The following is an 18,936-nucleotide window of genomic DNA, read 5'->3' on the forward strand; positions in this document are numbered from 1 at the left end:
GCCGCCAATCGGAAAGCGCGGCCGCGGAGAGCGCGGCGAATCAGCCAGCACCACGTCACGCCGCGGGCCAGTGGCCACAGAGGGGCGGGGCCCAGCGGACCTTTAAACAGCGAGGCGCCCGCAGACTAGGGAGCGTGGGGCTGGGTTGGTTTGCGTGCGTGCGGCGGGGCATGCTGGGCGCTGTAGTTCGCGGTCCCCGGGGCACGGGGCAGGGTGTCTCCAGTCCGGGTGCCCCGTGTCCCGCCCGCGCTTTGCTGCCGCCGCCGCTGGCCGAGCTGAGCTGAGCTGAGCTGAGGGTGCTCGCCTGGGCTGCTGCGGGGGGACCCGGCCTTGCGGCGCCGACGAGCCCCCGCCCGGGCTCCCAGGTGCTGCGGCATCGCCGGGGCTAGGCGGCCGCCCCCAGGGCCCCCCAACAGCGCCACGGTTCCCGCGTCCGGGCCCTGGCGGCCCGGGCCGGGAGCGGGAGCAGGAGCAAGCGCTGGGCCAGGCACGGCGAGCAGAGCTGGTGCCCGCCTGTCCGCGCGGGCTCAAGACTGGTTCTCGGGCTGGAGCCGGGGCCTCGGATCTTCTCTCAGCTGGGCGACGCCTGCGGCCCGGCCCTGCACGGTGACCCGTGTGGTGGTCCCTGGCCGCGGGGCCCCGCGTGGGCAGAGCCATGCCCTGCGGCTCCCGCCTCCCCCGTGCGCGGGATGTGTCCTGGGGCATCTCGGCTCCAGGGGCTGTGGCCTAGCTTGGTGCAAGGGGTCGGGGCTCTGTGGCCTGCCCGGGAACCTGTCCCCAAGCCGCGTGGGCTGGAGGGACCCCTGGAGCAGACCGAAGCAGAGCCCATTCACCCGTCTGCCAGTCTCCATGGAAGTGGGCAGGCAGGAGGAAGCAAACCTGCAGTGCCTGGAACTGGCAGGGCCAGAAGAGACTCTGGAGCTGCTGGTGACCAAAATGCTGCTAGGGGTAGCCAAGCGCCCAAGGCCCGGCCTGGTCTTGCCAGCCCTCATGTGCCAGGGGCAGCGATGCGGGGCCCAGGGCACATGGCCCTGCCCAGAGCTGCAGCCCCTGTGGTGCCATCTCCTGGGCGGCACTGCGAACGCTCCCTCCTGTTCCTGCTCCAGGTTGTGCCCAGGGACTTGGGCAGGCGCTTGCCCAGGGCAGACACCTGGGTGAAAGGCCCTGCTCTAGATGCCATGGCCCCATCCTCTGACCTCTGCTCCTGGCAGGAGCTGGACCTGGGGCCTGGGCACATGGCCCGCGGGGAGCCCCGGCAGCACGGGAGCCCTGATGGAGAGGCCTCCACTGCACGGAGGGAGTCTCCTCAAACCCATTGCTCACTGTGGTTTTGGTTTCCATAGTGACACTTCCTGTGGTAGCAAAAAGAGGTAGTGAGGAGCAGAGCGCAGCGCTCCTGGCAGGCAGCGCGCCCGCACCGCCGCCCGCCCACCGGGGATGTGCTGGGCCTGCGGGCGCTGCAGGGGTCGCCGGCCGCGCCCCGAGCCCTGGTGCTGACAGGCCCCGTGGGGCCGTGCACGGCATGCAGGGACGGGCCAAGCTGCTGGGTGTTCACAATGGCCGTGTGGTGAGTGACTGCCCTGCCCTGTCCTGCCAGTGCTGCCTCACTGGCTTTCGAGGTAGGAGCCAGGTGCCTGCATGCTGCTCTGTCCAGCCTGGGGCCTGGCTCCCCTGGGCTGCGATGGCCCCTGTGCTCCTCACTGGTGGCACGGGTTCCTTGGCCCTGGCTGCTGCGGGCTGCTCCCCACTGCAGGGCCCTGCTCCCCCAGGCCTGGGGAGGATGCTAGAGGGAAGCTATGGGGGGAGCTGCTGGTTATGGTGTGGCTTTGGCCCCAAGGCTGCAGTTGCTCCCCTACCCCCTCCCTCCCTCCTGGCAGCTGGGCTGCAGGAAATGCTTTGGGGCAGTGGTAAAGGGATGCATGCCTCGGAGAGATGCTGGCTGCTGAGAGTGGCCCACTCGGGTCGGAAGTGGCAGGAGCAGTTTGAGCCAGCTCCCGGAGCTGATGACAGGGCTGTAGTGCCGGGTGCGGGGTGCCTGGCAACGCTGGGAGCGTGGCCCAGAGTGGCGCAGGTGTGGGAGGGGCGTGGGCTGGCAGAGGCGCGCGGCAGCAGGGGCGGGAGCCACAACTGGGTTTGTTGGGGGGCTGCAGCTGATGCCGTGGGGCATGGCTGTGCTGGTGGCCAGGCTGGGAGAGCAGGGCCCAGACCTGCAGCAGCTGGATCCAAAAAGCCAAGGTTTGCTGCAAACCTGGAAAGGTTCTAGCCTCCAGCCTGGGGGGGCCTGGTCTGGCACCTGCACGGGGGGCACGCTCGGCCTGGCTGTCAGCAGCCCCTGGGATGACCCTCTGCGAGCTGCCCACGTGCCCAGAGCCCTGCCTTGGCCCTGGGACAGCCACCCAGCAGCCCCTGGGATGTCCCCTCTGCACCAGGGTGAGAGTGCTGCCCACCTGGCTGGGGCATCCAGCCACAGTCAGCCCCATAGCTGGGCACTGTGTTGCCCCTCCCCTGGCTCTGCCACCCCCTGCCCTGGCTGGGGGACTGGCAGGGCACAGGGGCTGCCCTGGGAAGGTGTTGGGCCCATCCCTGGGGTGGAGGCTTCTGCTTCTCCTCCCCTTTCCTGCCCTCCCTCCCCTTCCTGTGCCTGCCTGGGGGTGGCTGCTCAGAGCATCCGCCCTTTCCCAATCGGTGCTGCCGCCCGCCCACAAGGCCACACCGCAGGCAGTGCTCACCCGGTGGCCCGAGGCAGCATGCCAGTAGGCACCTGCCTGGCCCAGCCTGCCCTACACCAGCCCCACGCCCACTCCCCCTGCCCCCTGGCTGGTACCAGGTGGTGCCCAGCTGGTTGCCTTAGCTGTCTGCACTGCAATGGCAGGGTCCAGCTGTCCTTTCTGACCTCCCCTCTCTGGTTTTGCAGGGCCTCGCCACGTCTGTTGGAGGTGAGTGTGACTGGCTGCAGGGCCTGGCTTGAGGGCTGGCACCGCTCTGGGGAGCAGTCCTGGGAGGCTGTGCTGGTGCCAGCTTCCACAGTGTGGACCCATGCCAGGCCCCAGGAGCCCGCATGGAGCCTCCCCCGGGCAGGCCCCAGGTTTCTGTAGTCCACAAGGGCCCCTCGTGGAGCTCCTGGCATATGCTGAAGCTCCAACTGGCTCCTACCCCAGTGCCCCCTAGGCCAGGGTCCTACCCCTACTGCTGCTGGGAGCTGCGCTTGAGCTCGTGGGCAGGTAGGGTCGCTGCACCGTGCTCTGCCAGCTGTGAGGCTTTGGCCAGCGTTGCTGCCCACTCTGTGCCCACAGGTGCCTGAGGCTGACCCAGCTCAGTGAAGCCCCTCCTGGCCCTGGCTTCATGGTGTTCCGGGGCACTGTCCAACAAGTCCCCACACGTCCCTGGGGGCTGGCAGGCGCTAGTCGGGTGCGGTGCTCAAGCAACCAGTGCAGACGGGGACATCAGCACAAGCTGCTGCAGACTCCAGCCCAGACAGATGGGGGAGGGGGCCTGGCAGGATGTTGCCTGTCCCAGTGGTCCTGAGCCACAGGTGCCCTAGATTGCAGGGAGGCTGTGGCACCCGCGGGGAGGCTGTGGCACCCACGTGGTGCCTGGCTGGAGCTGATGTCTCTCTGTCACAGAGCTAAATGCCTCCCGGGCCCGGGGCAGCAGTCAGAGCGTGGACAGCTTGCCCAGCTCCCCGAGCACCGCTCCGGGGCCTGTGGCCAGCTGGGCTGAGTCCTTCGAGGCACTGCTGCAGGACCGTGTGGGCCTCGGCTACTTCACCGTGAGTGCTGCGAGCCCCCTTCCCTGCCACCTCCTGCCTCCCGCCCCTGTTGCCACGGCAGGTCTCCCCTGTCACCGCACCTGGCCCCTGCCCAGCTGCTGGGGCCTCCTCCCTCCCCCAGGCCCTGGCCACATACTGTCTGGCATTGCAGGAGGGCCACTGGCCCCAGGTTCAGCCTGGAGTCTGAGGCTGCTGGGCAGGATGATCCTATCCTGTCTGTGTCCCCTGGGAGGAGGGATCCTTGAGGCCTCTGTGCAGCCAGCGCTCCACCCAGAGCCTTGCTGGGCATCGCCGGGTCCCTGCAAGCCTGTAGCCTGGCAGCCCATCCAGCATGGGATCAGCCACCCCCAGGCACCTGAGCTGGGCTCCACGGCTGGGGCTGTGAGGTTCCCAGCTTCTGCAGGGCCGAGGGGCCATCCTTGGAGCGTGCAGCTTTAGCCAGATGTGAACCCCTGCCTGGGCTACCCTGGGGTTGTCGGGCTCTGGGCACAATGCCCACAGGCTGCCATCTCCCCAGGGCTGGGGCACAGGTGCTTGTCTGCCATGTGCCTCTACCTGGGTGCCCCAGTGCCCAGCTCCCCCCATGGCTGCTGGCATGTCCCCTCTTGCCCCAGGAGTTCCTGAAGAAGGAGTTCAGCGCTGAGAACGTCTACTTCTGGCAGGCGTGTGAGCGGTTCCAGCAGATCCCTGCCAGCAACACCCAGCAGGTACCAGGCACGGTGCAGCCCGCCTTGCCGCAGGGCTGCACCTCGGCTGGGGCTAGGGCCGGGGCTGGGGTCACTATGCCCAAGGGCCTGGGCATTGTCAAAGTGCAGGAGAGACCCCTGCTCATGGGCTGCCCCAGGCACAGCACCAAGACTGGGCTGTGGGAGGGCAACACCTCCAAGGGAGCCCGGGGCAGTATGGTGGGGGCCTGGCAGGGGAGGGCAGACATCCTTGCAGAGCGGGACCACGGGTGTGGGGTGACCTGTGCCCCATGCACAGAGCAGGCATGTTGGGGGGACTCACCTGAGCTCCCCTGGCACTGGTAGCTGGCCCAGGATGCACGGCGCATCTATGATGAGTTCCTGTCCAGCCACGCCGTCAGCCCTGTCAACATCGACCGGCAGGCCTGGATTGGGGAGGACGTGCTGGCCACCCCCACCCCTGACATGTTCCAGCTCCAGCAGCTACAGGTGAGCACAGCACTGCCCACCTGCTCCCCCGAGGCCTGGGGCATGGCTGCGCCCGCCCACACCCCCACTCTGGAGGCCTGGGCCGGGCCCTGCCATGTGGGGCTGTGCTGGGCTGTGGGCTGGGAGGGCAGCCTCACACCCCATGGCCTGGGCTGCCTGCTGGGGTGGACGTAGCCCTCCTGCCGAGGGGACTCTCACTGGCCCTGCCTCTGGCTCAGATCTTCAACCTGATGAAGTTCGACAGCTACGCCCGCTTTGTCAAGTCCCCGCTGTACCAGGCCTGTGCCAAGGCCGAGAGTGGGGGGCTGCCCCTGCCCGACCTGCGACCCCACCCACGCAGTGGCAGCCCCACGCTGGACCTCGGCAAGGTGAGCCCCCAGCCCCGTCGGAGGGGTGGGGGGGCTGGACAGAGGGCAGCCCCCGCACTGCAGGGCTGAGGCCAGTCCCGGTTTCTCCAGAAGACGAAGCTGAAGCCGGGCAAGTCGCTGCCGCTGGGCGTGGAGGCAGCAGGAAGCGGTGCCAGCGCAGCCCGCAGCCCCCGGCGCTCCTTCCGGAAGGGGGAGCGGAGAGAGCCCTCGTGGGCAGGTGAGCGAGCCCTGAGCTGGCGCTGACCCTGGCAGCACCATGGCTGTGACCCCTGGGGCCTCGTCCCCAGCCCAACGCGCTGTGTCTGTGCTTCCTAGATGGGGGGGATGGCATGGGCCTGTGGCGCGAGTCCCAGGGCTCCCTCAACTCCTCTGCCAGCCTGGACCTGGGCTTCCTGTCCTCCTCCAGCAGCAGCCTCCCCAGCTCGGGGCCCAGCTCCCGCCCGGAGGTGAGTGCCCTGGCCGCAGCCCCTGCCCATCCCCACCCGCCCCTGCCTGTCCGCTCACCCCCTGCCCCGCAGGGCCCCCGGCAGAGCCTGGGTGGGGCCGAGCCCATGAAGTACTGCTGCGTGTACCTGCCCGATGGCACGGCCTCGCTGGCTGCGGTGCGGCCTGGCCTCTCCGTGCGTGACATGCTGGCTGGGATCTGTGAGAAGCGTGGCTTCCACCTGCCTGACATCAAGGTCTACCTGGTGGGCAACGAGCAGGTATGGTCGGCGGGGGGTAGGGGCCCCTCAGGCACATTGAGGGTCTGTGACAGAGCTGGGGCATCCCCATGGCCCTCTTGTGTGACACGGCCCTGCCGGGCTGGTCTCCCCAGAAGGCGCTGGCGCTGGACCAGGAGAGCTCGGTGCTGTCGGACAAGGAGGTGAAACTGGAGAACAGGATCGGTTTCGAGTGAGTGTGCTGCTGGCTGGCTGCGGCAACCCTCCCACCCTCCTGGCCCCATAGCCGCCAGCACCCTGCCCAGGCTGCTCTGGACACCGTAGGCTGGTTTAAGTTCACCTCTGCCCCATGCAGGCTGTGCCCTGCCTGCCCCCACCGATGCTCCCTGCCCTCCCCCAGCAGCTGGCCCTCCCCCACCCCCAGAGGAGGCCGCAGATGCAGCTAGCTGCTCTGCATGTCTCTGAGGGGCTGAGACAGCCCCTGCCCCCGCTGAGCCTGGCAGCACCATGCTGGGCAGCACTTCCTCCAGCTCCTCTCTGCAGGCTGGAAATTGCCTCTGTGGGTAAGAGTGTGCGCATCATGGCAAAGGCAACCAAGAGCCTGCGGGAAGCACTACAGCCCATCTTGGGGAAGTACGGCCTGGCCATGGAGCCCATGAAGCTGCGGCAGGTGAGCCAGGCACTCCTCGCTCTGGGGCAGCCATGGCCTGGCACCGGGGGGGGGCTGCTGGCTGAGCACTGGGTGTAAGCCCTCTTCTTCGGGTATGCAGTGTGGTGGTGGAGGGATCCCAGGCCAGACATCCTGTGCTGCTCAGCCTGCCTGTGCCAGCTGCATGTGCTGGGCTTGCTGCATGAGTATGGCCTCACATGGGACTGCCTGCATCTGCAGCCTCATCCCCTCCCACAGCTTGCATCCCCATTCGGTGCCTGGACCTGCTCCCCCCACCCCTGCCTTGCACATGAGCCCTGCCCTGACTTCCTCTCCCCCCCGCAGGAGGGTGAGCCCAGCACCTTGGACCTGGAGAGGCCGGTCAGCACCGTGGCTGGCCAGAAGCTGATCTTGGAGGCTGGAGCAGGTACAGTTGCTGCAGGTGGGCCAGGGGGACATGAAACCTCTGCACAACTCTAGGAGACTGTGGTGTCGACACCCACACAGTCAGATGGGTCACTAGTTGGCTGGAGGGCTGCACCCAGAGAGCGGTGGTGGATGGGTCATTTTCGACCTGGAGGGATGTGGGCAGTGGGGTCCCCCAGGGCTCGGTCCTCGGGCCCGCACTGTTCAACATCTTCATCGGCAACTTGGATGAGGGGGTAAAAAGCACCTGTTCAAATTTGCTGATGACACTAAGATGGGGGGATGTGGGCACGCTAGAAGGGAGCAATAGGCTGCAATCGGACCTAGACAGGTTACAAGGGTGGGCAGACGAAAATAGGATGGGATTCAACACTGACAAGTGCAAGGTGCTGCACCTGGGGAAGAAGGAGCAGCACCATACCTACAGGCTGGGGAACTCCCTTCTCATCAGGGCAGAGGCAGAAAAGGATCTTGGGGTCATCATTGCCAAGATGAACATGGGCTGGCAGTGTGGGGACACGGTCAGGAAGGCCAACCGCACCTTGTCATGCATCCACAGATGCATCTCGAGCAGGTCTAGGGAGGTGATCCTCCCCCTCCATGCAGCACTGGTCAGGCCGCAGCTGGAGTACTGTGTCCAGTTCAGGAGGGACATGGACAACATGGAGAGGGTCCAGAGGAGGCCACTCGCGTGGTCGGGGGCAGCAGGGCAGGCCTTACAAGGAGAGGTGACGGGACCTGAACCTGTTCAGCCTCCACAAGAGAAGGCTGAGGGGGGATCTGGTGGCCTGTTACAAACTAGCCAGTGGGGAATCAGCAGGCACTGGGGGAGTCCCTGTTCCCCTGAGCACCGCCAGGAGTGACCAGGAATAACAGTCACAAGCTGGCAGAGGGTAAGTTTAGGTTAGATATCAGAAGCTGCTACTTCACGGTCAGGGCAGCTAGGGTCTGGAACCAGCTTCCAAGTGGTGCAGGCTCCTACCCTGGGGGTCTTTAAGTGGAGGCTGGATGAAGACCTTGCCGGGGTCATTTGACCCCAGTACTCTTTTTTTGCCATGGCAGGGGGTTGGACTTGATGATCTGCTCAGGTCCCTTCCAACCCTAGAAAATATGAAATGCAGGACTAGGGCTGGGCTCACTTTGGTCCTTGCCTCCATGGGTGTCCACTACAGTAGGCAGACATCACCATGGCACGGAGGCTGATCCCTACTGCCTGGGCCTTGTGCTGAGGCTGGCAGCTCTGGGCCCAGCGCTACCTTGCCTGTGTTGCAGGTGCAAAAGCCGCAGGCACTGGCCCCACCTCTGCGTCCTCTTCCCCTGTTAAGAGGGAGGTGAGTGCAGGTGTGGGGCAGGGGCAGGGTGGGTGGGCTCCCCGCAGCACAAGGCACTGGCGCGGATGGTCTGGCCATTGGGCTGGGCAGGGAGGGGGACTTGCCTGCTAGGCCCGTGGCTCAGGCATCCCTTCCTGCAGGAGAGCAGCCGGGGTGATGCAGAGGCGGAGCTGCTGCTGGAGTTGCCCGCAGGGCTCCCCCGGTCCCGGGCTGTGGCTGCCAAGAACCTGAACCGGCGCACGTATGACCTGGAAGGTGGGCAGGGCGGGGCACGGGTGTGGGGCGGGTGTGGGGCGCGGGCCCAGGCCAGGGCTGGGATGACCGCCTCGTCCCCCCCAGGGCTGGTGGAGTTGCTGAACCGTGTCCAGAGCTGCCGTGCCAATGACCAGCGTGGGCTGCTCTCCAAGGAGGACCTGGTGCTGCCCGCCTTCCTGCAGCTCCCAGCGCCAGCGGCTGACGCCCTCCTGTGCCCTGCGGAGCCTGGGCCCGAGCTGCCCTCCCCCCCTGAGCGGCGCTGAGCCACCGTGCCCGGCCTGGTGCCGGCCTGCCCCACTGCTCCTCCCGTCCCAGTCTGGTGTCATGTTGCTGTGCCCCTAGGCACCCGCCTGCCCCCGCACCCTGTACAGAGCTGCATCACCTGGTGTAAGATACGCATAAACTGCATGGCCCTGCCGCAGCCTCATCCTTGCCACCGCGGGGTGGGTGCAGCCCTGGCCCCACTTCCATAGAGCCACCAAACCAGGGGGGAGGGGTCTCTGGGGGCAGGAGAGGGGGGGAGGTTGATGCGCCAGGGCCACTGTACCCCCTCCTGGGGGCTGGAGAGCGTGGCAGGGGGGCTGGTGCCCGCTCCTACCCCGCCACACACGTAGGGCCCCAGACCGGTTTCCAGCTGGGGCCCAGAGCCAGGGGAGCTGCACTGGGTCCTGCCCAGCACATGGCCAGGCCACGCAAGCCCCCGGCCGGCAGTGTGGGAGGGGAATGCCCTGCACTGCAGCCGTGGCCCTGGCCCCGCACGGTGGGCGGGCTGCGGGAGCCAGGTGCGGCCCGTATGCAGCCGGGTCCTGGCCGGGGCAGAGGCAGGGACAGCATCCCTGGAGGCAAGGACTTCAGCCCTGGGCCTGTCAATGAGTGACCCGGGGCCGGGCGGTCAATGATTAGGGGCTGAGCCAGGCGGGAGCGGCCACTCGAGGCGGTACCGAGGCCTTCAGGGCCGGCTGGTCCCTGGGGGTTGCCCGAGGTGCGCTCAGCCTGCGTCCTACCCTGCACCGCAGCCCCGCCGGTGCTGGGGGCCGCAGGGGCGCCCGGAGCAGCTGCAGGTCGGGGCAGAGGCGGTGCTGGGGGCACGGGCCCGGCATCCCAGCCCCCGGTCCCGCATGAGCCCTGCCCCGTGCAGGGCCAGGAGAGAAGCCAGGCGTCCTGTCCCGCCCCCGCCCTGGGCAGCACGTGCCCGGCCCCGAGCCTGGAAACTTGGCGGCGGCGGCGGTGACCTGCGGGGAGCCGGGGGCGCTGCTGACGCCAGCGCGGGCCTGGGACCGGAGCCAGCGGCGCGGACGGGCGGGGGGAGCCGGCCCGGGGGCACGGGCGAGTCCCGCCCCTCGAGCTCCCTGGGAGGCCTCGCCAGGTCCCCCGCAGCCGTCGCGGGGCCCCGGGAGCTGGATCACGGCAGAGCCTCGAGCGTGCCCGTCCTGCTCGGGCCCTGCTCCGCCGGGGCGGCTGCGTGCGGGCTGGGCTCGGGCCGGGCCGGGCAGGCGGGATCCGGGGGCGGGCTCAGCGGGGCGCTCGGGGGCCGGCGGGGTGCGCGGCCCCGGCCCCGGCCCGCGGGGGTTACCGATTAACTGCAGGAATGTGTGGGGAAGAGGCGAGGGGGCAGCGCCGGCCCCGCAGACTTTGCTCTTGGCCGGTCTATAAAGAGCCCCGCGCCCGGCCCGGCCCGGCCGCACCGCAGGGGACGATGCCGCTCCTGGGCCAGGAGAGCCCCGCGCCGCGCGGCCCGCCGGGGGGGGGCCCTCGCGGGCCGCCCTTCGCCCACTGCTCCAGCCCCCGAGGTAGAGCCTGGTCCGGCTCCTCCTCGCCGCGCGCCCCCCCGGACTCGGTGTCGGTGTCGGCCCCGGCGCGCACCCGGGCCGGGGGTCTCCGCCGCAGCCCCGCCAGGCCCGTCCCGACTCCTCTCGTCTCGTCTCCGCACAGCTCTGCCGCGGCCGCCTGGGCCCCCCGCCTACCCCTTCCCCGACGCCCTCGCCCCCAAGCCGTGGCCGGGCCCGGAGGCGGCGCAGAGCCCAGGTGAGCGCCGGGAGAGCCGCGGCAGCGCCCTACCCCGGCCCCGGCGGCCCACGGAGCCCCGGGCTGGTGCTGGGCCTCAGGCCGGCTCCGTGGCCGGGTGTCTGGCGGGTGTGCGCGGTGCTGGTGGGCCCCCGGGGCCCGCACCGGCCCCGCCGCCTCCGAGCTGCTCCTTGGGAAGTGGCCGGACCGCGGGGGCGGCGCTGCGGGGCCGGGCTGACGCCGCGTCTGTCCCCGCGCAGCGCCGGGCTGCGGGAGCCGGGCCCGCTCCGTCGGCCTCGCGCTCCTCAAGGCGCCCCTGATGCTCGGCTGCCTCTATCTCTTCGTCTGCTCCCTGGACGTGCTCAGCTCCGCCTTCCAGCTGGCGGGAGGTAGGGCCGGGGCCGGGGCCGGGGCCGGGACTGCCCCCGCCCCGCACCCGCCCCGACGTCGCGGCTCTTGCAGGGAAGGCGGCCGGGGACATGATGAAGGAGGGCGCCGTCTTCTCCAACCCCGTGGCGGGGCTGGTGGCCGGGATCCTGGTCACGGTGCTGGTGCAGAGCTCGTCCACCTCCACCTCCATCGTGGTCAGCCTCGTGTCCGCGGGCCGTGAGTGCGGGAGGGCCGGGAGGGCCGGGCGGGGCGGGGCGGGGGCGCGGGGCCGGGCCGGGCGGGACTAGCGCTGCCCGCGGTGCCCGCAGTGCTGGAGGTGCGCGCCGCCGTCCCCGTGCTCATGGGCTCCAACATCGGCACGTCCGTGACCAGCACCGTCGTGGCGCTGCTGCAGGCCGGGGACCGCGCCCGCTTCCAGCGGTGAGAGCTGGGGGCGCTCCGGGGAGCGCGGCCCCGGCCCGGTACCGGACACCGAGCTCCGGGGCAGTCGGGCGGGGCGGGGCGGCGCGGGACTGACGGGGCGGCCCGCAGGGCGTTCGCGGGCGCGACGCTGCACGACTGCTTCAACTGGCTGTCGGTGCTGGTGCTGCTGCCGCTGGAGGCGGCCACCGGCTTCCTGCACCGCGTGTCGGCGCTGCTCGTGGCCGGGCTCCGCGTCCGCAGCGGGAAGGACGCCCCCGCGCTGCTCCGGACCCTCACGGAGCCGCTCACCCGCCGCATCATCCAGGTGCGCCCCCTCGGCCCCCGGGCACCCCCCCACCCGCCGGCCCCTGACCCCGCTCCCCCGCAGCTGGACGAGTCGGTCATCACGGGCATCGCCACGGGCGACGAGAGCGCGCGCAACAGGAGCCTGGTGCGGGTGTGGTGCGGGCCGCCGGCCCTGCAGGTGAGCCCCGCTCGGCGCTGGCGACGCAGGGCCGAGCCAGCCGGGGGGCGGGGGAGGCGCCCCGCGGTCCCGGGCCGAGCCGGGCGGCGGGGCCCATGCGCTGCCCCCTCCACAGCCGCAGAGCCCGGGGCCGGGAGGAGCAGCCCTGAACTGCAACGTCTCCGCCCTGTGCAGCGCGGGGGCCCCGGGCAACACCACGGCCCAGAAGTGTAGGTGGCGGCCGGGGCGCGCGGGGGCGGGGCCGGGGGCGGGGGCGGGGGGGCGTCACCGGCTCGCCCGCAGGTTACCACCTGTTCGTGGACGCGGCGCTGCCGGACGTGGCCGTGGGGCTGGTGCTGCTGGCCGGCTCGCTGCTGCTGCTCTGCTCCTGCCTGCTCCTGCTGGTCAAGCTGCTCAACTCCGTGCTCCGCGGCGCCGTGGCTGGGGCCGTGCAGAAGGCCATCAACACGGGTGAGCGCGGGCGGCGGGGGCAGCGCCGGGCCGCGGGCGCCCCGGGGCCGCGGGCGGCGGGACTGAGCGTGCCGAGGCCCCGCAGACCTGCCGCCGCCGCTGTCGTGGCTCAGCGGCTACTGCGCCATGCTGGTGGGCGCCGCCGCCACCTTCGTCGTGCAGAGCAGCTCGGTCTTCACCGCGGCCATCACCCCGCTGGTCGGTGAGTCCGGGCCGGGGCCGGGGCCGGGGCCGGCGGGGCGGGGCGCGGAGCTCCCACGCGGTGACCGCGGCGGGCCCTGCCGCAGGCCTCGGCGTGATCAGCATCGAGCGCGCCTACCCGCTGACCCTGGGCGCCAACATCGGCACCACCAGCACCGCCCTCCTGGCCGCGCTGGCCAGCCCGGGGGACAAGCTGGCCAGCTCCATGCAGGTGCGGGGTGCGGGGCGGCGCGGGGCGGGGCGGGGCGGCGGCAGCCCCGCGCCCGCGCTGAGGCCGCGCTCCCGCAGGCCGCGCTGTGCCACTTCCTCTTCAACGCGGCGGGCATCGCGCTGTGGTACCCGGCGCCGTGCACGCGCCTGCCGGTGCGCGCGGCCAAGGCGCTGGGGGCGCGCGCGGGGCGGCGGCGCGGGCTGGCCGCGCTCTACCTGCTCGGCGCCTTCGTGCTGCTGCCCGGGCTCGCGCTCGCGCTCTCGCTGGCCGGGTGGCGCGCGCTCCTGGGCCTGGGCGCGCCCCTGCTCGCCCTGGCCGCCGGCCTCGTGCTCGTGCGCGCCCGCTGCCTGCGCGCCCCCGCGCCCCGCAAAGCCAAGCCGGGCCTCGACGAGCCCGCGCGCCCCCCGCGCCTGCGCCCCCGCGCTGCGCGCCACCGCGCTCTAGCCCCGGCCGCGCGCCCCAGGGAGCAGCCGGCGGGCGCGGGCGCGGGGCAGAGAGCGGCGCCGCCCGCCGGGGCCGGACCGGGGCAGCTTCGGGCCGCGGCGGCGGGGACGTGGCGCCCGCAGCGCCCGGCTCGTCCTGGGCAACGCGGGACCCTCCCCGGGCGCCGTGCCGGGGCTTCCCCTCTGCCGGACCGGCTGCAGCCGCATCCCGGCCCCGCGGAGCTGCTGACGGCGCCGGGACGGGACGCGCCCTCGGGCGTCAATAAAGGCCGCGGCGCAGACCCGAGCCCTCGTCTGCCTCGTGCGCGCGCCCGGGGCCGGGGCGGGGGCGGGGGCGGCCCGGGAGGGGCCCGCGGCTCAACAGCAGGGGTCGACTCTCAGCGCCAGACTCTCCGCAGCTGGAAGGAGCCGGCAGGACGCAGCGGAGCCGCCACCGGGTTTATTGGGCTGCGCCTAGGCCATGGCGGCCCGGATCCAGGCGAGGTAGCTCGCGACGCGCGTGTAGACGCCGGGCTTGCTCGGCTCCCCGCAGCCCACGCCCCAGCTGACCACGCCGCGCAGGGTGGCTCGGCCCCGCTCCTCGCACGCCAGCGGCCCGCCGGAGTCGCCCTGCGGCGCACAGACGGGTCAGGCCGAGGGCCGGCGGCCGGGCCCCGCCGCGGGGTACACGCGGGGCGCCGGGCCCGGGCTCCGCTCACCTGGCACGCGTCGCTGCCGCCGTCGGGGTCCCCGGCGCACAGCATGTCGGCGGTGATGCGGGCCCCGTGTAGCGCGGGGGAGCTGCACTGCTCGTGCGGGACCAGGGGTACCGCAGCCTCCTGCAGCTGCTCGGACAGGTGCTCGGCGCCTGCGGAGGCCGCAGTGAGCGCGGGCCGGGGCGCGGGGCTGGATCGGGCTGGGCCCCGGCCGCTCTTACCTTCGTAGAGGTGTCCCCAGCCGGCCACGGTGCAGAGCTGCCCGGGCTCCTCCGGCTCCGGGGCCTCGGGCAGGCAGATGGGCTGGATGGTGCGGGACAGCGTGGCGCAGTGGCCGGTTGCGTTGGCCTTCAAGCGCAGCAGCGCTGTCCCGGGACACGGCGGTGAGAGGGGCCCACGCGTGCTGCCCGCGCACCGGCGTCGGGGCACGGCTGCGGGCAGGTGCCCGCACGGGGGCGGCGGCCGGGGGCCAGGCTAGGGCAGCGAGGGGAGGCGAGGCGAGGCGGGAGAGTGCCCTGCGTGGCGGGGGAGAAGCGTGGGGGTGTCCTGCGCGGCTGGGGGCCGGGGCTCACCGATGTCGTGGTGCTTGGTGGCCTCAGAGTAGTTGTCGTGGAGCACGTAGCTCTCTACCTCCAGCTCCGCGGCCCCGGGGGTGTCGGTGCTGTAGCGGCTCAAGCCCAGCCCGACCCGGATGTCAGAGATGTTGGGCCTGCAGGGGACGCGCAGCGTCGCCGGGGGAAGCCGCTCTCCGCCCCGGCCCGCCGCAGAGCCGCCCCCCGCCCCCCGCCACTTGCCGGTGCTGCAGGCAGTGCGCGGCCGTGAGCAGCCAGCACGGGCTGAGGAGGCTGCCGCCGCAGAACCGCGCGCCCAGCCGCAGCGCCGCCGCGTAGGGGTGCGCGCCGGGCAGCGCCACCAGCCCCCCGAGCACGCGGCCGCGCTGCGAGCGGCTCTTCCCGAAGCGCTCCCCGCAGGCCCGGCCGGGCTCGGGCTCGGGCTCGGGCTCGGGCTCAGGCTGGCGTGGGCTGTCCTCTGGAGCCGCCGTGCCTGCGGAGAGGCAGCGGTCACGGGGCCCGGGCAACCCCCCGCCCACGCGGGCCTGGCCCTACCTGCGGCGCGGGGCTGGCACGGGGGCAGGCGGCAGAAGCCCCAGGTGAGCTGGTCGTCCTCCAGCGCGTAGCACCAGGGCTGCGTGTCGTTGTCCGGGTTCCTGCCGCGGCCCCGCGCCCCGTCAGCAGCCTCGCGCTGGGCCCCCCCCGGCCCCCCCGGCCCCGCCCCGCCGCGCTCACCGGCAGAAGGCGTGTGCGCCCAGGCCCGGGAGGGCGGCGCGGCTGGACAGCTCGTGGGAGAGCAGGTCGGAGTCCCAGCGCAGGCAGGGCGCGCCCGAGCGGGCGGTGTTGGCCGTGCCGCGGTACCCGGCCCCGTTCCCGCTGTAGCAGGCCTGGCCGAGGTCTGGACCGGGGTCGGCCCGTCAACTCCGAGCAGGGCCCGGTCCCCCGCGCTCCGACCCGGGCCGAGCTCGGCCGCCGCGGCCCGGCCGTACCTACGTCGCAAAGCGGCCCGGCGTAGCCGCGGGGGCAGCCGCAGACACGCTCGTGGTGCAGCTCCAGGCAGCGGCCGCCGTGCAGGCAGGGGTTGGCGGCGCAGGCTGCGGGGCAGGCGGCTCAGGGGCCCCGGCCCGGCCCGCGAGGCTCCGGGCTCCGAAGCCGGCGATGAGGCACCGCAGGGCCCTGCCCTAGACCCCCGCCAGCACCTGCCCCTACTCCGCCCCGTGTAGGAGCCCCGCCCCCCTGGGTAACCCCACCCCGGGATCTGCCCCTGCCCGGCCCCGGCCCCAAGCGGTGGCTCACCCTTGCCCCGGGCGGGCCGGCAGCGCAGCCCGGCCCCGGTGCACCGACAGTCCTCCAGGCCGGCCGGCCCCACGCGCAGCCACTTCTGCCCCTCCTGGAAGTGGGCCAGGCGCTGCGCCTCGTAGCAGCTCTCTGCAGGGCCACGGGCCACGGGCGTGAGCCGCGCCGCGCCCGCCGCCCCCCGCACGGCGCCGCTCTGAGCCGGCGCGGAGGGCCTGGGGAGCGGGGGGCTGCCCGCCGGGGGTCCCGCCCGCACGCCGCTCCGCAGGGGGCCGTCGGCGGTCCCGGGCGGGGCTGGCGGGCGCGGGGCGTCACCTTTGCGGCAGTGGTGCCCGTGGAAGCGGGGCGGGCAGGCGCAGCGGTAGCCGGCGCCGCGGGTCTCGCAGCTGCCGCCGTTGTGGCAGGGGTTGCTGGCGCAGGGCCCTGCGGGGAGGCGCGGCCTCAGGCCGGGGTGCGGGGGCTGGGCTGGCTGGGGCGCCCCTGCCCCCGGCCCGCCGGCACTCTCCGTCCGGGGTGCGGGGCCAGGGCCAGCAGGAGGGGCCCGTGGATCCTGGGGCAGCCGGGCGGCGCAGGCTCCCCGGGAGGGGGGTGTCCATTGCTGACGCACCCGTCGCAGCCTCCTGGTCCACGCACGGCGCCCACTTGCCGTCCCGGTCATAGTTGCCGGTGGTGGCGCACCTGCCGGGGGAGCCGTGAGGGCCGGGGCGGGCCCTGCCCGGCGCGGCCCCTGCGCCCCCCGCCCAGCCAGGCCCGGCGCCCCCGTGCCTGGGGCAGCAGCCGGAGCTGCCACGGCTCTCACCAGGGCTGGGGCCCGTGCGGGCCGCCCCGCAGGCAGGACCGGTGGATGCGGCGCTGGTAGCGGAAGGGGATGTGGCAGGACCCCGCGTCGTCCGCCGCCCCTGCGAGTGGGGCGGGAGAGACGGCGCTGTCCCTACGGCCCGGGCACGGGCAGCGCCCCTCGCCCCCTAAAGCTCACCCCGGCAGCCCCGGCGCCCCCCCCACGGCCGGTGCCCGGCTCGGCCCAGCTGTCCTTTGCCCCCAGACACCCGCGAGGCTGGGCCCTGGCAAGACGCTTACCCTTGCCCTTGGTCTTCGGGGGCTGGTCGGGCCGGGCCTGGCAGGGACAGACGCCGGCTGAGTGCCCCTCTGTGCCCGCGCTGCCCCGTCCCGCCCGCCGCCCGCCCGCAGCGCGGGCCACAGGGTCTGGGCTGGAGCGGGCTCCTCCCGGTCCCCGCGGGCCTGGCCCGCACCGCCCGCCACTGCCCTTGTCCGGGGAGGCGGCGCTGTCCGTGCCCGGCAGGAGCCGAGGGTCCCGCGCTGGGGCTCGGAGCACGGGTGCTGCAGAGCTGGGCAGGGTCCTGGGTCCCCGAGGAGGGCCGGGCGCGGGGCGAGGCTGCGCACCTGGAGGGCGCCCCCCGGGCCCAGCAGCAGCAGCAGCAGCAGCGGCAGCGGCGGCGGCGGGAGGGCAGTCATGTCGTGTCGTCTCCGGCCCGCCGCTCGGCCACCCGGGCAAACGGGTCGATGCGGCGGAAACAAAGTCCGCTGGGGGAGCAGGGACTGGGCGCCAGGAACTCCGGCCTTTGCCCCTGGGCCAGGACAGACCCCGCCCCTGCCTCAGTTTCCCTGCCTGGAGAAGAGCCCCGCTGAGGGTGGAGGGGGCTGGTGGTCAGCACTCAGGATGCGGAGAGTAGCTTGCAGCGTGCGGGCCTCCCCCGCGCCACCCACTCACAGGGCTGCAGCTCCGTAGCCCCCTGACCCGGAGCCCCCGCCCCCTCCCCTTCTGCGCCTCAGTTTCCCTGTGGAGCAGGGTGGTGGCGCCCAAATGCCCAGCGAGGCCTGCGCTGTGCCCGGTCCGGCCCGGCGCGAGCCGCGGAAGAGCAGTGCAGAGCAGGGGGGCCCCGCCTGCTCGGCCCCCCCGGCCGTGCTCGCAGCGCCACCTGCTGCCCCCGCGCTTCCCCGGCAAGGGCTGTCCACCCGCGGCCAGGCCGGCTCCGGGGCAGCCCTCGGGGAGGTGCCGAGGGCTGCCCGGGCTGGGGGCGGTGGGCTGCTGCCCAGACCCTCGGACAGGAGAACCGGGAGGCTGAGAGCAGCGCGCTCGAGGCGGGAGCTTTCCCTTCGTTAGCAGGCGGCGTGGGCTTGTGGGCCATGAAGCGTGCTCGTCACCCCGTGGGGCAGGCGTCCAGGGCTGTGCCGGGACCTTTCGGGCACAGGCCGTTCACGTCTTCCGCTTCAGCAGCCCGGGTCCGTTGTGCCTCGTGCACACGCGGCTTTGGACTACTGCCCGCTGCTACCGCAGGCCTCCGCGGCCCGGCGCTGGTACAGACCACGGACCGAACTGGGCTCTCCACTACTTTTAATTTCTGTAAAACCTCATAGGCGCCGTTCCCACCCGGTCCCTCCTGCTTCCCCGCTGCTCCGCCTCTTCCCCACCGGTAGCAGCAGCGCGGATGCTTTGGCAAATGCAGCGGGTTGCTTGGATGTAACCAGATAAAAAGCCTTGCGACACCTCGTGGAAACGGACGCTGGTTACGGGCTGGCCTGGGCCTCGCTAGAGCTGCAGCACGGAGCAGCGGAGCCGGGCCGGCCCGCGGTGCGGCGCGGGGCAGAGGGGGCAGGGTCCCGGGAAGCCGCAGGCGAGGAGGGGAGCCCTGGGGCCGCGGGGAAGCGATGCGAGGCCGCACCGGTTCTCCTCGCGGAGCGTGGGGCGCCAGGCGGCCTGGGCAGGGCGGGCCCCGCTGGGGGCTCCGGACCTTGCGCTGCGCTGCGCTGCCCGGGCGGGGGCGGCGTGCGGCCGGGAGGGGCGATCACCCCTGCCGCAGGCGCCGCCTGGCAAAGGCCGCCCCCGACACTGCTTAGTACGGGGCTGCGGCCGGTCCGTGCACCTCGGCACGCAGCAGAGCACACACGCTCAGCTGGGGGTGGGGGGTTAGGAGGGCGGAGCCAGGCTGACTCCATCCTCCCCAGGAACAGCGCGCCAAGGAGAAGACGGATGCGCCCACAGCCGGCACCAACCCTTCCGGGTTTGCTAATATAGGTGCGACCGGGGCTCGCGGCCCCGCCCCTCGCAGTCCCGCCCAATGACAGCCCAGAGCACGCAGAGTGACAGCCGTTCCTCCAATCGGACGCCTGGGGGTGGGGCGCGGGCCCGCCCAATCCGCGCGAGCCCCTCGACGA

At 72.6% G+C, this 18,936-nt stretch overlaps 3 protein-coding genes across 8 annotated transcripts; 2 read left to right on the top strand and 1 right to left on the bottom strand.

Moving 5' to 3' along the window:
* Window positions 1-9: 9 nt before the first annotated feature.
* RGS14 (regulator of G protein signaling 14) lies at window positions 10-9,069 on the top strand. Of its 3 annotated transcripts, none has more exons than XM_090020822.1 (16): window positions 10-144; window positions 1,344-1,567; window positions 2,915-2,936; window positions 3,624-3,769; window positions 4,384-4,476; window positions 4,801-4,944; window positions 5,163-5,312; window positions 5,403-5,529; window positions 5,628-5,758; window positions 5,831-6,016; window positions 6,130-6,206; window positions 6,518-6,644; window positions 6,969-7,050; window positions 8,322-8,380; window positions 8,521-8,635; window positions 8,720-9,069. In XM_090020822.1, exons 2-16 carry the CDS (start codon window positions 1,523-1,525, stop codon window positions 8,896-8,898), a joined length of 1,683 nt encoding a protein of 560 aa, XP_089876948.1. In that variant the 5' UTR covers window positions 10-144; window positions 1,344-1,522; the 3' UTR covers window positions 8,899-9,069. The 3 variants fall into 3 exon arrangements, 2 of the variants coding, with proteins under 2 accessions (XP_089876948.1, XP_089876947.1); XM_090020821.1 differs by having other exon boundaries at window positions 80-365; XR_016438374.1 differs by lacking the exon at window positions 8,322-8,380 and having other exon boundaries at window positions 79-1,567; window positions 8,720-8,857.
* Window positions 9,070-9,314: 245 nt separating this feature from the next.
* Window positions 9,315-13,508, top strand: SLC34A1 (solute carrier family 34 member 1; the record flags this gene model as incomplete). Its single annotated transcript, XM_090020426.1, has 14 exons — window positions 9,315-9,417; window positions 9,774-9,961; window positions 10,047-10,425; window positions 10,568-10,660; window positions 10,900-11,028; window positions 11,102-11,245; window positions 11,338-11,449; window positions 11,561-11,756; window positions 11,820-11,915; window positions 12,031-12,124; window positions 12,198-12,365; window positions 12,451-12,567; window positions 12,653-12,777; window positions 12,855-13,508. Coding segments are annotated over exons 1-14 (2,598 nt in total), but the record flags the coding sequence as incomplete, so codon positions are not given.
* Window positions 13,509-13,644: 136 nt separating this feature from the next.
* Window positions 13,645-17,479, bottom strand: F12 (coagulation factor XII). 4 transcript variants are annotated; one of them, XM_090020815.1, is made up of 14 exons: window positions 17,164-17,472; window positions 16,840-16,876; window positions 16,562-16,661; window positions 16,370-16,440; window positions 16,078-16,185; window positions 15,763-15,894; window positions 15,456-15,560; window positions 15,202-15,364; window positions 15,022-15,122; window positions 14,710-14,959; window positions 14,488-14,624; window positions 14,137-14,280; window positions 13,919-14,067; window positions 13,645-13,829 (listed from the first exon to the last, which is right to left on the bottom strand). In XM_090020815.1, the coding sequence occupies exons 1-14, from the start codon at window positions 17,233-17,235 to the stop codon at window positions 13,674-13,676; spliced, it is 1,725 nt and encodes a 574-aa protein (XP_089876941.1). In that variant the 5' UTR covers window positions 17,236-17,472; the 3' UTR covers window positions 13,645-13,673. The 4 variants fall into 4 exon arrangements, with proteins under 4 accessions (XP_089876941.1, XP_089876943.1, XP_089876940.1 ...); XM_090020817.1 differs by lacking the exon at window positions 15,456-15,560; XM_090020814.1 differs by lacking the exon at window positions 15,022-15,122 and having other exon boundaries at window positions 15,202-15,894; window positions 17,164-17,479.
* Window positions 17,480-18,936: the final 1,457 nt, after the last annotated feature.

Source organism: Crocodylus siamensis, chromosome 10, assembly GCF_052110815.1.
Source record: "Crocodylus siamensis isolate JL-2025a chromosome 10, ASM5211081v1, whole genome shotgun sequence".
Classification (NCBI taxonomy): domain Eukaryota; kingdom Metazoa; phylum Chordata; order Crocodylia; family Crocodylidae; genus Crocodylus; species Crocodylus siamensis.